Consider the following 14,933-nt stretch of genomic DNA (forward strand, 5'->3'; position numbering starts at 1 on the left):
GTTATAATGCAAGCTCAAATCAGTCTTTTAAAGCAACCCAGCAACCAATAATTCAGAACAAATTTGAGTGAGTCAGATATGCTTTGAAAAAAATCAAATGGAGTAATTAAATGCCTTTGCCTATATTTTGTCATATGAACTCTGTTTTCTTACATCTGTACTTGAGAATCCAAGTGAATATCAGTGACTTATTTACTAATAGTAAATGTGTTGTCCTGTTTACTCACTTTCTAATTTTGTCTTTCAGATTGTTACATGATATACAGTGCTACAGACAATTGACAGCAGGGACAAGGCTCTGCCTATTAACTCGACTCTGTCATGGTAAGCATACAAATTCTGTCAAGCTTAATCAGGACAAGGCAGGTTGAAGCATGAGAAAGTGGGGTGTGACCCTTGGATGTATACAGTAAGCTGTACTATGCTTGGGGATTATATTTCATTCAAAGGACAGAGCTGTTTGAAATGAGCAAGCATTGGTACGGCTCGTTTCTGCCCTGTTGAGTACATAATAAATAGCTGCCAGGTTCCAACAAAGCACCAGAGTTAGGGATTCAAATTACTTACAGTACTTACTAACTTTTTCTTTCTGTTCCTGGAGAAGGAAAGTGGCTTTGATGTCCCACCCTTTCAGGGTTTTAGATGTCTAAATCACATCCTTCAGCACAGTTAAAACACAATTTTTGGCACCTTGTGCACCATAATTTAACTCTGTATTTAATATTCATGGGGTATAGATTCAATTGTCATCACTTTGAAACTAATCTGGAGTTCCATGCACTTAGATTACATTTCTGGGCATCTGACAGTCCAGGTGTCAAATATAAGGCTGATCTGCTTTCTCAAAATGACATCTAAAATAAGGAAAAAATAAAAAGAATTGCATTCTTTCATATGTTTATCATGAAGTGAAAAAGTTGTGTAAAATACATGTTTTGATACTGTTCCAAGTGAGTTTTCAATTAGTTACAGTTGTCAGTTATTAAAAATTTTTTTTTTAAAAGAACCACAAGTTTTCTGAAGCAGTGCTGAGATTTCTCATTGAGTCAGTACCATAGGCGGGGGTGGGAAGAAGGAAATTTCATTTGAGTTTTTATTTGTTTTAGGTCTGGTGTTGTTTTACTTTTTGTTTTAAATCATTGTTGTAAACTTTCCTTTGTGATAATGTTATTGTTTTATCTTTTTTGTAAGTAGCTTTCAGGGTTTTTTTCCTACAACCAAGCGGTGCATAAATGTTATTTTAAAAAATTGTTTATTATTTATTTAAAATTTCAAGGCATTCCAGACCTGAGTGATACCTCTGCAGGCAGCAGGTAGAGGGAGGTGCTGTTCAGTTCCTGTCTTTTGAGTCAGTTGAGAACGGGGAACTGGAGGGTAGGCCAGCACTTTGAACATCCCTTTGCCCTGATCTCCACATTTGTGTGGGCACCAACAGGCAGCAAGCTGAAGTCTTGTGTGCTCCTGTCAAAAAGGTGGTCGGTAGTTTAAGCATAAAAGGTGGTGACAAATTTAAAATTAGAGGCTTGTAATATCAAAGCATTTCATTGGTGCATTGCAGTGATTCCCCGTGACCCATGCCACCCCCAAAAAACTGTCAGTGAAAATATTTAGTATGTATGGGTGTATATCTATTGAAATAAACTGCATGATCTCTTTTTTTCAGGATGAAGAGACTCAACACAGCCTTGAATGCATCCAAGCAATCAGATCTTCCCAGGAAGCAGCTGATCCGTGAGGATGAGAATCTCCAGGTAGTCACCCGACTCTCCTTTGCCCTCACAGTGAGACACATGGGCAGATCTGATGATGCTATTTCTAGCCAAGAATCAGGACAACTTGAGAATCTTAACTCATGGGACTCTTAATTCAAACCCTGTTGCTGCACTTGTGAGCTTGATTGCAAAAGTTATTTAACTGTGCGTTTCTTAGTTGGAAGTTTTCCTGCAAACCCGTCTGTGCTGTCTGCAGCATGTCTCTGAATGACACTTGCTGATGAACAATAGCCAGGGAGGGCTCCTGTGCTCATGTCCTGCTTGTGGGCATCTCACAGGCATCTAGCTGACATTGTGGGAAGCAGTCTGCTGGATTCAGTAGGCTTTTGGTGTGATCTGTCAGGGCTCTTACATCCTCACTAGGCTTAATCACTTACTTTCAGGGGACCTTCTCTTCCTTCCCTTCACCTTGTTAGAATTAATTCCTCAGCTATACAGTATATATGAAAACCTTGGACTTCTTTGTGTCACACTTTCCTCTGTGTCAATTCTTCTACAATTGTTTATAATACAGAAAACTTCATGCTTTCTGAAGTACCTCCAAAGGTTTTATTTCTGTCCATTGCTTATACAGTCATACCTTGGTTTTGAACAGAATGTGTTCCGGAAGTCTGTTCGAATTCCAAAACATTCGGAAACCAAGGCGCAGCTTCTGATTGGCTGCAGGAGCATCCTGCAGCCAATTGGAAGCTGTCGAAGTTGCACCAGACGTTCAGCTTCTGAGGCAAAGTTCGCAAACTGGAACACCTATTCCGGGTTTGGGACATTCGAGTTCCAAGTTGTTCGTGAACTAAGCTGTTAGAAACCAAGGTACGACTGTATTTCTATCCAACTTGATATTGAACTGAGGTGATGTTTCAGCTCTGTAACAGTCCCTTCTTCTACTGCTGGAGCTACGATTATTTGGGGCAAATCTCCTTTTGGTGTTTTAGATAATCTTTGACTCCCTGTTCAGTGTGGAAGATGGAGATGACTTCTCTACACTTTCACAATGGGCATCTTGCTGAAACAACATGAAATTGGAAGGCAGCCACTGCCAAAGGGGTCTTTGGTTGTGGCTGCCTGCCATATTAATGTTGTTTCAGCAAGAATCAATACTGTGGGAAACATTCAGCCGCAACCGCTTCCACCAAAATATGTCCCTCTTAATGTTTTGTGACACAGTTTAAAGCCCTTGTTCTGTCAGGTATTTACCCAAAGCTTTCTGTGGCTTTTAACAACTACATGCATGTCCTTGTCATATTCCGTCAAGGTCCCGTATGCTTTGCATTTGAGGGTGTGAGTGAGTGAACTCCTTGAGAATCCACCATCAACTTGTTTACATAAAACTTATTTCCCTCCCTCCCTTACAGGTCCCTTCCCGAACTTCATGGGAGAGCACTGAATACGTAGGTCGAGCCGAAGATGCCATCATTGCACTTTCCAACTATAGACTTCACATCAAATTTAAGGAATCAATTGTGAATGTAAGTCTTCACGTCTGCCCTGGCTGTTCATGGCTAGAGATCTTGCTGGTATGTCAGTGGGAAATGCACAACCACCCATTCCTTATATATTGGGGCTCATATCACGTAACTCATAGATGTAATTACAGGTAGGTAGCCGTGTTGATCTGCCATAGTCAAAACAAAATAAAAAATAAAATTCCTTCCAGTAGCACCTTGGTATGATCTTTAGTGTGCATAATCTGAAGAAGTAATCTGAAGTATCTGGAAGGAATTTTTTTATTTTTTATTTGTTTCATAGATGTAAGTTAGGAAACAACAAGGATCCAGAATGAAGAATTATGTCCATCTCCCTGCTGCTGTTCTAGATAACTAACTGCAGCTCTTCTTCCCTCATCCTGGTTCAGGCTGGGGAACTTTTGACCCTCCAGATGCTGCTGCCTGCCTAGGATATTGGGAGTTGTAGCTCAACACATCTGGACGGTCAGAGGTTCCCCACACCTGTCCTAGCCCTGCTGCATTAATTCTTCTTGGTTGCCTTATTATTATCCTTGATTGAACACCTTTTTGGATTTGCTTCTTGGCAGCTGTAGCTCAGCTGAACAGCAGTAGGCCTTTGGCCCTTGCAAACTTTCCAATCCATTTGGTAGTAATGTATTGAGATTCCTGCTCTGGTATTGGGGAACCAAGCTGTAAGCTTGCATAATATGACTGCTGCCAAGGATCCTTTGAGACTGGTGGTGCCATGCTGATGTTTTCTCAACCCCTGAGACCACATGTCAACAGGTAGTAGAATAGTAGTATTCAGTTTTCCACTGATGGGAGTAGTATATAGGCCCACTTGTAGAGAGCATGGCTCATTGTCTGTGCCCAGCATTCCTTGGGTTGTGGTCCATGTGCTTCAGCTCAGAGACCTGGTAAAGTAAAATGCATGAGGTTGTTTGAAATTGGAAGAGGCTGTCATGGAGCATAACAGTGCTCTTTGTATAGTAGCTGTTACATGCAATGATCACGCTGTTGTTGAAATTACTTTCTCCATGTCACTCAGTGACCTGTTAGAAATATCTGGCTTTCTTAGAGGTGGCAGGGAAATCTATATAATTTCTGACCCTGATGAAGAGCACCTAGCTGAAAACTTGTTAGGCACTTCAGTTCCCTAATTAAAAACAAAAACAAAACCAGCAGTGACTTCTGGTGCTGCACACAAAGAGCCTCATTCAAGTGAGAATTTATTGTTCTACTGCTTAAAATAGATTCCATGGGACAGAGTTCCTTGGTGCCCCCTTGCTGTGTGCTAAAGTGGATAGGCAGTCTGAATTTGTTTTTGCATTTTTAAAATAAATAAATGATTAGGACTAGAAGTGCTTCTGTGTAATTTTTGTGTTTGGTGTGTGTGTGTGGTGTGTGTGTGTGTGTGTTTAAAAACAAGTTAAAACAGTTTCTTGGTTGCAGCTGCAGTCCTCACCTGACAACCCAAGTAATGTTAGTTCTGCTTTGTAGCTTATCACCAGCTGCGAGTCATGTTGGTGAGATGAGGTAGAATTAAAACACATATTGCTCTTATGTAATGAATCTGGGTGTGTATGCTAAGCCTAATAGATGAGGGAAACAAAACTGATACATTGCATTGAAAGCTACTGACTCCTAGGGCATAACATGGTAGTTTAGAAGTACAGTCGTACCTCGGTTACGGACGCTCCGGGTTGCGTACTTTTCGGGTTACGAACTCCGCTAACCCGGAAGCGCAACCCGATGTGCACGCGATTTGCGCTTGCGCAGAGCGTTTTTTCGGGTTTTTTCCGGTCTGCGCATGTGCAGAACGAATTGTTCGGGGTTACGTCCTTTTTGGGTTACGTACCGTAACCCGGAACGGATTAAGTACGTAACCCGGGGTACCACTGTATCTACTTCAGTGTCACCGAACAAGTAATACTGCTGTAATTCTCAGTATTCTGAGATGCTATTAATTTCCATACTTTTAGTGTGTTTATCTGATCATAGGGAAATGTTCATTAATTTAATCATTCTAGTTAAAATTTACACTGCAGTTTAATACACTGATTGGAATGTTGAGGTCCTGACAAAACTGCTGGCACTTAATGTTGTAATGCTAGTTGAGGTCATCCCCATGTGACATCCTGAATTTTTGTTTCTGTGCTTCTTGGCAAGGCAAAAATTAGTGCTCCTGAAGTCACTTGATATTGCACATTGGCAGTAGTAACCTGGGCCCCCAGCATTCATGTTTGGTATGCAAGTTAGCTGGCTAATAGAAAGGGAAACTCAGCTGAGAATATCCAAAGCCTGCCTTTTGGTTTCATTCTAATTTTGTCCTTTGTTTACAATTCAATAGAGAGTCTGTAAACTTGCCGCTTGTGAGCTCTCAGTAAGTAAAATGGTGTTACTGCTGCAACCTGTGCTTGGAAAAGAATAAACTTGTGTGGCCAGTGCTCACCTTGCAACAACAGGCAGGGGGCTGTAATGCATGAAGCATTTTGACTGACTGGATAAATTCATGGATCGCATAGCAATAGGAACTTGGTGTTCCCTTTTGAAAAAGCAAACAAAAGGCCTCAGTAAATGAAGCAATAAGCTGATGGAATGGTGGCTTTCAAGAGTGTTGACTTATTCATCCATGGGCTTGTTTGCAAATTCAGCAGTGATACACACACTGCGCATCAAAACTTGAATGCCCAGGTTATCTCTTGGTTGGCTCCATCTAAGGAAAGTGTTTAAATTGTGGCATTTGGTAAAGCTATGGGAACAGCAAGCAGCAGCAAAAGAATTATAATTTGGTTCAAATGTCGTAGATTTGAATTGGGACTTCTTGTAAGTTTGTAGTAGGTGCAGTGCACTAAAATTTAAAGAGTCAAACGAGGGAAGTTTAATGACACAGTGAAACTTATTTCCTGTTTGGTTCAGTTAACATTTAGGATTTTTGCCCCTCTACTCGTGGGCAATAATTTAGTTTCACCAAATGTAGCTTTTTACATCTACAATCCATAACAAATTCAGACACATAGCAGGAATATTAACATTTGTTGGAAATCAATTTTTTTAAATTAAAGGTAATAAACATGCTTAGAGATTTCCCACTGTAAAATCACACTACAGTGGTGCCCCGCTAGACGAATGCCTCACTAGACGAATGCCTTGCTAGACGAAAGGCATTCGCTAGCGGAAGGCTGCCCCGCAAGACGAAAAAGTCTATGGGGCTGCCTCGCAAGATGAAAAAAAAATTTCGGCACGAAATTGCCTTGGTGCTTCGCTAGACGAAAAAATCGCTAGACGAAGATACTCTCAGAACGAATTATTTTCGTCTAGCGAGGCACCACTGTAGTGGGTTTGGATAGCTTTGCATGCTCACTGAAAACAGGCAGAATGGTTTGTTCATCGTTTTACTGATACTGCCTTATTAGTGCACTGCTGCTTGACCGAGCATTTTGTGTTTTGGAGGCTGAACTAACTGCACGGATTTGTGGTGTTCTAAAGCATGACTATTGAACACAAGAAGAATCTGGCTGCTGGATCAGATCAAAAGCCCACCTAGTCCAGCATCCTGTTTTTTGCAGTGGTCAACCACATGGCCACAAAAACAAGACTGGAGCGCTGTAGCCGCTTTCCCCCACTATTGGTATCCACTGCATGCAGTTCTCGTAGCCCTGGAGGTAGTTCCTAGCTTTCAGCATTCTCCTTCATGAACGTGTCTGGTAGAAAGGCAAATGGAATTCACAGGGCAAGGTGAGGCAGAATGCTTGGAAAAATGAGATGAAGGAACTATTCCAATAGTTCTCCCCACCCCCTGAAGCAAATGCTCCGCTTTTCATAGAGAATACCGTGAAAGGCTGTATTTAATAAAGGAGGATTGTTTAGAGGGAAAGAGAGAAGTGGAACAGATGGAGGCAAGGAACAGGGCAGGAGAAAAAATAAGGAGGGCAGTAGGAAACATCTATTGAGCTAATAGAAGGGATAAAGAAGAGGTTTTAATATGAGAATCTTGGTTAAGGAAGTTTTCAACTCCGCAACTGAGATCTTGGAATGGTTCAAGGAAGGGTACACAGGGAGAGACGAAGCACAGCACAAATTCTTGAAACAGTCCAGGTTCCAAAGTAGGACAAAGATGTGAGGAAAGTCTTGACTTGACAGAAAGCTTGGGTTCATTTGGTCACAAGGTTTCTGAGCAGAAATTCTCAAATCCCCTCTTACTACTACTTTTTTTTAAAAAAAATGGTCCCCTAGCATGAAACTTTGGTCTATTGTCCATTGCCACCCTCTTTATGCCTATAGCAGTATTGATGCCAGCCTAGCTCGATCTCAGGCCAACAGCTCAGGATGTGGGAATATTTGTTTGTTTGCTTGCTTACTGCTGTATCATAAAAATATATCACAGTGGGTTGCAACAATATAAAAATGTAAAACCAAACAATAAAATCATAAGCAGTTAAAAACAAAAGCAGAAAGAAATTAAAAGCAAACATCAATAGGCCATTATGGAGGACGTACTCTTAAATGCCTCCATAGGCCTGGCAGAATAGAAGAATTTTCAGCAGGTGTTTAAAAGTTGGCACAGAAGGTGCCCGCTTATGTTGCCTGCCCTACCCCCCCAAAAAAACATTGCCCTGCTCTGTCTTTGCACAGCTAATGCATTCCAGGGACCCTGGAGCCATGGTGACTGGTGCCCATAGGGACTGGCAAGGTGGAAGTCAGGGAGACCAGCATTAGGTGGAGCCAGCAAATTTTAGTTTTGCCTCCATCCTCTTTCCTGCTGGGTTCTGCAGTGCCAACTTCAACTAAGGAGGAGGAAGTAGCCAGCTGGAGCCAGCCCCATTAGGAAGGCAAAGCAGGTGGGGGCTAGCTGAAGTAGACTGAGATTGGTGGACCAGCCTCCACTGGCCTTGAGGCAATGCTGTTGCTTGGTCTCACTGGCTGCCCCCATTGCACATGGGCCTTCTCCTGTTCGACAGGTGTGCACCTTCTGCCCAATCAGAAGTTCACTGCTGCCAAGAGACAGAAGTGATAAACTTGCATAACAGCACATATAATGGACATAATTATGGCGAGTTGGTCCATATATTATAGTGATTGCTAGAGGGGTGTAGTTGAGAATACACCATAGTTTCTGTAGGGTTTCTGTCAGCAGAAGCCGTATCAAGACAGATTGACCCATTTCTACATACTAATTATAGGTGTGGTGTTTTATTTATCAGTTGTAAGTTAAAGGCTGCTGTATACTCTAAAAGGAAGCAGTACTGAATTTGGGGATACTGTTGAAGTGGAGGCACGGGAGAATCCAATATCAGAATTGTGAAAGGCAGATTTCCCCCTTATCCCAACATTTGCTGTGTAGAGAACTCCCCCTCCCTCCTTCCTCCAAGCAGTGAATGAAGGTAAAACAGGAGTGTGATTGTTTTCTTAGGTTTGGAGATGATAAAAGTGCACTGCACGAGAAGTCTTGCGTGACCAAACCATATAAGCTGAAGAACTGTGTGAGAGAACTGTAGTTCTCTTTTCCTATAAAATTGTTGCTGCTTTAAACATGGAACTTGAGTGATTGCCTTAAAATGTGCTTTATAAGTATCTTAAACATAAAGCACATTTTAAGGAAGGCAAGTGTATATCTCTTACATTTGTGTAAACACTTCTTGCATCTGGTGAAGTGCAACCTAGTCCATGAAACTTAATGCTATAATAAATGTGTTCGCCTTTAAGATGCCACAAAATAGGAGTCTGTTTATATGCTGTGTCATAATTACACATGTTCCTTTTCCATGACTCAACTGTACCTGTTCATATGGGAAGAAAATGAGGGCAGTAGTCTAATAAATCCTTATATTAAATGCTGTGAAACTGTGTCAGCCTTTTTAAAGCAAGGTCATTTAATCTTTTTAATCATAGGTTCCATTGCAGCTTATAGAGAGTGTTGAATGCCGGGATATATTTCAGCTTCACTTGACTTGTAAGGACTGCAAAGTTATCAGGTATGTGTGTATATAACATATAAATTATCCTGATGGTTGTACACGTTACACTATTACAAGGAAGCATGACCTGCTAAAGATTGGTATCAGTGCCCTGTTTAATAATTATTACTTGGTCTCATGACTGGGCAACGTTTTTCCCCTTGCCTTGTATTGTATCAATAGAACATTGACAATCCACTGCAGCAGTTTAACTTTTCAGTTGAAGGCATGCAGTTGCAGGAGTACAACAAATTATCCATCTCCATCCATTGTAGGTGCCTCAGATTAGCTGAAACAGCTTATTTCGTTGTGTGTTCATTTTCGCTAATTGTTGTTGTTGTTATTATTATTTATTACATTTGTGTACCACACCTTGTCCAAAGATTGCAGGGCGATTCACAACATAAAAATACAAAATAAGAACAGAAAATACAGTGGTACCTTGGGTTAATTACGCTTCAGGTTAAGTACGCTTCAGGTTAAGAACTCCACTTAAGAACAGAAATCGTGCTCTGGCGGCGCAGCAGCAGCAGGAGGTCCCATTAGATAAAGTGGTGCTTCAGGTTAAGTACGCTTCAGGTTAAGAACGGACCTCCAGAACAAATTAAGTACTTAACCCGAGGTACCACTGTACGTAATAAAAAACAAACAAAAACCAATAACCCCCACCACCATGAACTTTAAAAAGGTCATTGAATGTCTAATCAGGCAAATACCTGGTTATAGAGAAACGATTTTGCCTGGCACCTAAAGATACCTAATGAAGGCACCAGGTAAGCCTCCTTGGGGGGGGGGGGAGGGAGCAGGCCACAGACGGGAAGCCACTGTAGAAAAGGCCCGTTCTCATCTGTCATTTGCATGATTTTGCTTCTTGCTGCCAGAGGTGGTGATGGCCTTTCTTCAACTTAAAAAAAAAAAAAAAGTATTTAGATAACAATGGCTATGGTATGAAGGTTTATGCAAAGAACCCGAGATTAAAAATGGATGATCTTGAGATAATGATGATGTTAACTTTGCATTTTTGCATACTGTAGTTCACTTGTCATAAAATATATACAGTGCAGCTTTTTTTTTAAATATACTTTATTACATTTATACAAAGGAAAAAAGAACATTGAACATGTTCTTTTTATACAGTGCAGCTTTTGAAGCCAAATGCCGGTGTGTTCTCTCTTCTTGACTGCTTTGAAGCTAAACTTTCACTGGATTCTGTGGTTTGGATCTCTCTGGGTGAGAATTAATAGATTTTTATCTGGCTTATTTTTTATTTTTTATTTTTTTTACAGGTGTCAGTTCTCTACCTTTGAGCAGTGTCAAGAGTGGCTTAAACGGCTGAACAATGCCATCCGCCCTCCTTCAAAGATAGAGGATCTCTTTTCATTTGCTTACCACGCCTGGTGTATGGAGGTGTATGCTAGTGAAAAAGAACAGCATGGTGATTTGTGTCGACCAGGTACGATGCAGACATTCTTTGTGTAGTTGTAGAGATAAATGAGCTCATTCCAATTGATTGAGGTGCTGGTGGATTTTTGCATGTGAAAAGTTTCAAGGTTAAGGGAGTGAAGGATTTAATGGATAAGTTTTAAAGCTGCCACTAATCAGTTGCCCCTTTTTTTTGGTTCATTGTTTGTGGCTGCTTTCCCCAACATGCAGCTTTCCTGCTGTTTTTATCATTATTTATAGGAATAGGAATAGGAATAATTTATTATTGGCCAAGTACATTTTCCAACATACTTGGAATTTGTTTCAGCTACATTGCAATGTAAACATACAGACACTGTTCCTCTCACAATACAAAGAAGTAAGGAAACCCCCACTATGGGCTTCTTCATAGGCAGGTCAAGTCATTTGCACCTTACATAAGCAGCATTAGGATGCCATGTCATCATGCATCCATTCAGTCTTGACTATGGGCTGCCACAAAGCCAAATCAGAGCAAGGGCAATGTGTTCGGCCTTCTTTCATAATGGGTGAATATTCTGGCCTCATTTTGCAGACCCTCTGGAACAACAATCTGAAATGGAGAGAAGGCATTTTGTGGTAATAAAGTGCTTCCCTGCCCTCCTCTTTTGACGTAGACCTATAACGTATGCATGTGCAGAAACAAAAATTATTACACTTTATGCCGTTACTATAGAAGGTTATCAGGTTGGGTTATGGCTCCACCTTCTTATAGTAATGGAGAACTGCCTTTCAGGTGAGAACCAACAGTTCTTTCTGCTAATGCTATCTTCATAATAGAAACAGCCAGTTACAATGCAAATGATGCTTCACCTGTTCTTGTTCTTGCAAATTCACATTGATATAGGCAATTCTCTGCAGAGCAGAATTCTTGAATTCAAACTCAACTCAGTTGAGAGTTGACCAAAAGTATACAGTGGTATGAAGGTGCTGCTGAGAAGAGCTGTCAGTATTGCAATTTTCTGGCATAGACCAAGAGAGCTTTGCTGCTGCACAACTTCTCATCAGTGAAAACTTTGGACCTGATCCACAGTCAGAGGGGTTTTACCATATTCAGGGAAGCTTACTTAACCCCTCCCCCCCCCCAGAAAGGGGACTTAGCTGTAACTGCAAGTCGTCCTTAGACCATAGAATTGAAGTGAAGCACACTCCTGGCCCCATCCGTTAGCCAGGGGACATTTGGTATGTGTGTCATCTCACGACCCTGAGATTAAGAGTCTCATGCTCTTCCGACTGAGCTACAAGTGCAGGATATTTGCAGCTATTAAAGAACCAGCTTTCCCCCTAGCGAACGTTTACAAATTGTCTTTTGCTTGTGGAGTAGCATCATGTGTTCCTCAAACAGACCAGCCTAATTGCACAAAGTGATAATAAAAGTTGTCTGAGCACTTTTTTTACAGAGGGAAGAAGTGCATTGAAACTAGAATGGGGGCAGGCAAATACCAACCAATCTTTTAAGGGGCCTTAGCTTAACTGATCTTCAGCTAATAATCAGGAAACAACTTACTATTAACCCATCACTGAGTGCAGAGCCAATTAAAATAACACGATACCGCTAAAGATGGCTACTAAATTTAGATTTTCATGGTTTGCATAAGCAAAGCAGATTTTCTACTGCATTAATTTCTTAACAAAATCACTAGGGCCATCTCATATTAAGTTATTTTCATTCTACTTCTCTTGTCTTCTTTTGTTGTAGGAGAACATGTAAGTTCGAGATTTAAAAATGAGGTTGAACGGATGGGTTTTGATATGAACAATGCCTGGAGGATCTCCAACATCAATGAGAAGTACAAGTAAGTTCTGTGGGTGCTTGCAGACAGCTGGCACCAGCCTAACTTTTGTTGAAGTAGAATTTTGGAGAGGAGCATATCGTAGCCCTTGCTGTGGTTGGATGCACTTGTAGATCCTAGTACTGCTGATGGTTTGGAACTGAGCGGGTGGGGTTTCTTAGTAGCCTTAAAGCTCTGAAAAACAAAGTGATATAAGCACCCCATGTGGCTGCCATTTTGTAGTTCTGTTTCTCAACATCCATGAAACAGGCCTGCAGTGGTGTATGCAGACACTGCTATCGGCCATCTAGCCTCAGAGGGCTGCTAAAACGAATAGTGCAATTGGTCTCCTGTCCAATTGCTTCCTGGCCTTAAAAGATCCAGGAGCATCTGAGAATAAACAAGCAGCAAGGTTGGGTCATGTAATATAAGTCTGGCAACTTGGAAACCATTGTTGCTTTCCCTAGGTGAGTGCTAAATTATAAGATTGCTCTGTCCTTGAGAAAGTAGTGCTGACAAAGGACTGTGGAATAAGGGAAGACAAGTAAAGAATACTTTTGCACCTTGAGCTTCTATGTTGGAAGGGTACTAACAGCTTCCAGTGGAAGGAAATTGATGCTGTGGCTATACATGCATGGCTTTAAAAAATGTCCTCCTTTTCCCACACAGGCTCTGTAGCAGCTACCCTCAAGAACTCATAGTTCCTGTTTGGATCACAGACAAAGAGCTGGAAAGTGTGTCAGGCTTCCGATCTTGGAAACGCATCCCTGCTGTGGTTTACAGGTGAGGCCTGCACTGAAGCACCCACTAAATTGAATGTAAAGGGTGTGTGTGTGCTTTTTATCACCTTGCCAGATGCTTAATCAGCCCCTTGGCAACTATGCTGAACTACAAAACTGGCACCATTGATCTTTCACTTGCCTTCCTTTGGGCTATGGAGCATTGACCCCAGATGCTCAGCTGTAAGCTAAGCTGGCTGGGACTTGTTCCTTGAGTGACTCCAGCTGGCCCTGCTGCAAAGCCCACAAGCCCTTCAAGATGTGTAGGAATGATTGGATAAATGGTGGCTGTCTCTGTAGTCCAACAGTTGTGAAATAGTCTCCCTAGGGAAGCCCATCTGTTTCTCTGATTATGGCCTTTTTGGCATCAGGTGCAAAATATTCTGCCTTTTAATTTTACTTTTATGTTTTGGTGTATTTAGACCTGGGCACATTGCTTTCCTTCTAATGATTTTGAGGCCGGTTTTTATAATAATTATCTTGCTGGTCTCCTTTCAGTTGTGTGTTTTTGGTCCTGATTTTGCACTGAATTCCAAGTTTTTATGTCATTTGTTTTGAGAAATGCTTTATTGACTGGATTTTATTTGATTTATTTGTAAACTGCCCAGGGGACTTTGTTTGACGAGCAGTCTAGAAATGTAATAATAATAGTTGGCTACATGGGTTGTTTTGGGACACAGCACAAGTTATGTAAAACTATAGATGGGCTTCACTGACTGCCTGTTTCTGAACAAAAGCCACATCTACAGTACTGAAACTGCTGATCATTATTAACTTTGGCAGTTTGTCACTGATCTCTCTTTAGGATTAAACTGGCAGCCTCCCAGTTCTAGACATCTCTGCATTATAGACACTTTATACATGTCAACAAAAACTGGCTGGAATTCTGACCCTGGTATAAGTGGTCATAGATCTATTGGTTCAGTTACTTTCAAACTTGTTTCTTGAGTATTCTGACACAAATCTCTTTAAATCATAACTTCATTTTTTTACTGTGTTTTGATTACAAACATTAGAATGCCCTATGAAACAGTATTTCATAGAAAGTATTTCTGCATTAGAAAGTCAGAACCACTTTTGGAATTCTACAGTAAGGTGGCAATTCCTATGTCACTGTGCTTTTCCTCTAGCATTACCTGCACTTAGGGCCCTATTGTGTTGGCTACTGTTAGCTGTTTCATTTCTGTTTCCTATAGGCATCAGGGCAATGGGGCGGTCATTTCCCGTTGTGGGCAGCCAGAGGTCAGCTGGTGGGGCTGGAGAAATGCTGACGACGAACATCTTGTCCAGTCAGTGGCCAAAGCTTGTGCCTCAGATTCCAAGTCTAACAGCAGTAAACTAGTGAATGGAAACTGTTCAAGAGATTTCTCCAATGGAGGAGACCTCTCTGATGTAGAATTTGGTAAGTTTGATTATCTCTTTGTTTCTCAAATGTTGCATTTCGGAGGCTCCATAGAGTTCGAATGGCAGTTTCCCCCCTGATAAGGGATTTCAGCCTTTTTGCCTGCAGCTCTTTGTGCTCTTGTATGTAGGACACCTGGATGCCTGCTCTGCCTTGGAGGAGGTGTGGGGGGGACCGGGGGCGGGGGAGGATAGCCAGGGTGCTACTCATATCATTGATGGGCCATAGCTTTGTGGTAGAGCATCTGCTTTTCAGAAGATCCCAGGTTGAATCTCCAGCATCTTCAGGTAGGGTTGGGAAAGTTCTCTGCCTGAAACCCTGAAGAGCTGCTGTTAGACAGATAAT

The 14,933-nt window shown here is 41.5% G+C and overlaps 1 protein-coding gene across 1 annotated transcript in view; it reads left to right on the forward strand.

Annotated features, from left to right (window-relative positions):
• Positions 1-14,933, forward strand: part of MTMR3 (myotubularin related protein 3) — a 43,191-nt gene that overhangs the window by 11,604 nt on the left and 16,654 nt on the right. Inside the window, 9 exon segments of the mRNA XM_033174714.1 lie at positions 248-324; positions 1,664-1,707; positions 1,709-1,751; positions 3,125-3,238; positions 9,110-9,192; positions 10,461-10,627; positions 12,335-12,431; positions 13,077-13,190; positions 14,383-14,588. Of these exon segments, the coding sequence (XP_033030605.1) occupies positions 322-324; positions 1,664-1,707; positions 1,709-1,751; positions 3,125-3,238; positions 9,110-9,192; positions 10,461-10,627; positions 12,335-12,431; positions 13,077-13,190; positions 14,383-14,588 (871 nt within the window). The 5' untranslated portion in view covers positions 248-321.

This window comes from Lacerta agilis, chromosome 17, assembly GCF_009819535.1.
Source record: "Lacerta agilis isolate rLacAgi1 chromosome 17, rLacAgi1.pri, whole genome shotgun sequence".
In the NCBI taxonomy this organism is placed as follows: Eukaryota; Metazoa; Chordata; class Lepidosauria; order Squamata; family Lacertidae; genus Lacerta; species Lacerta agilis.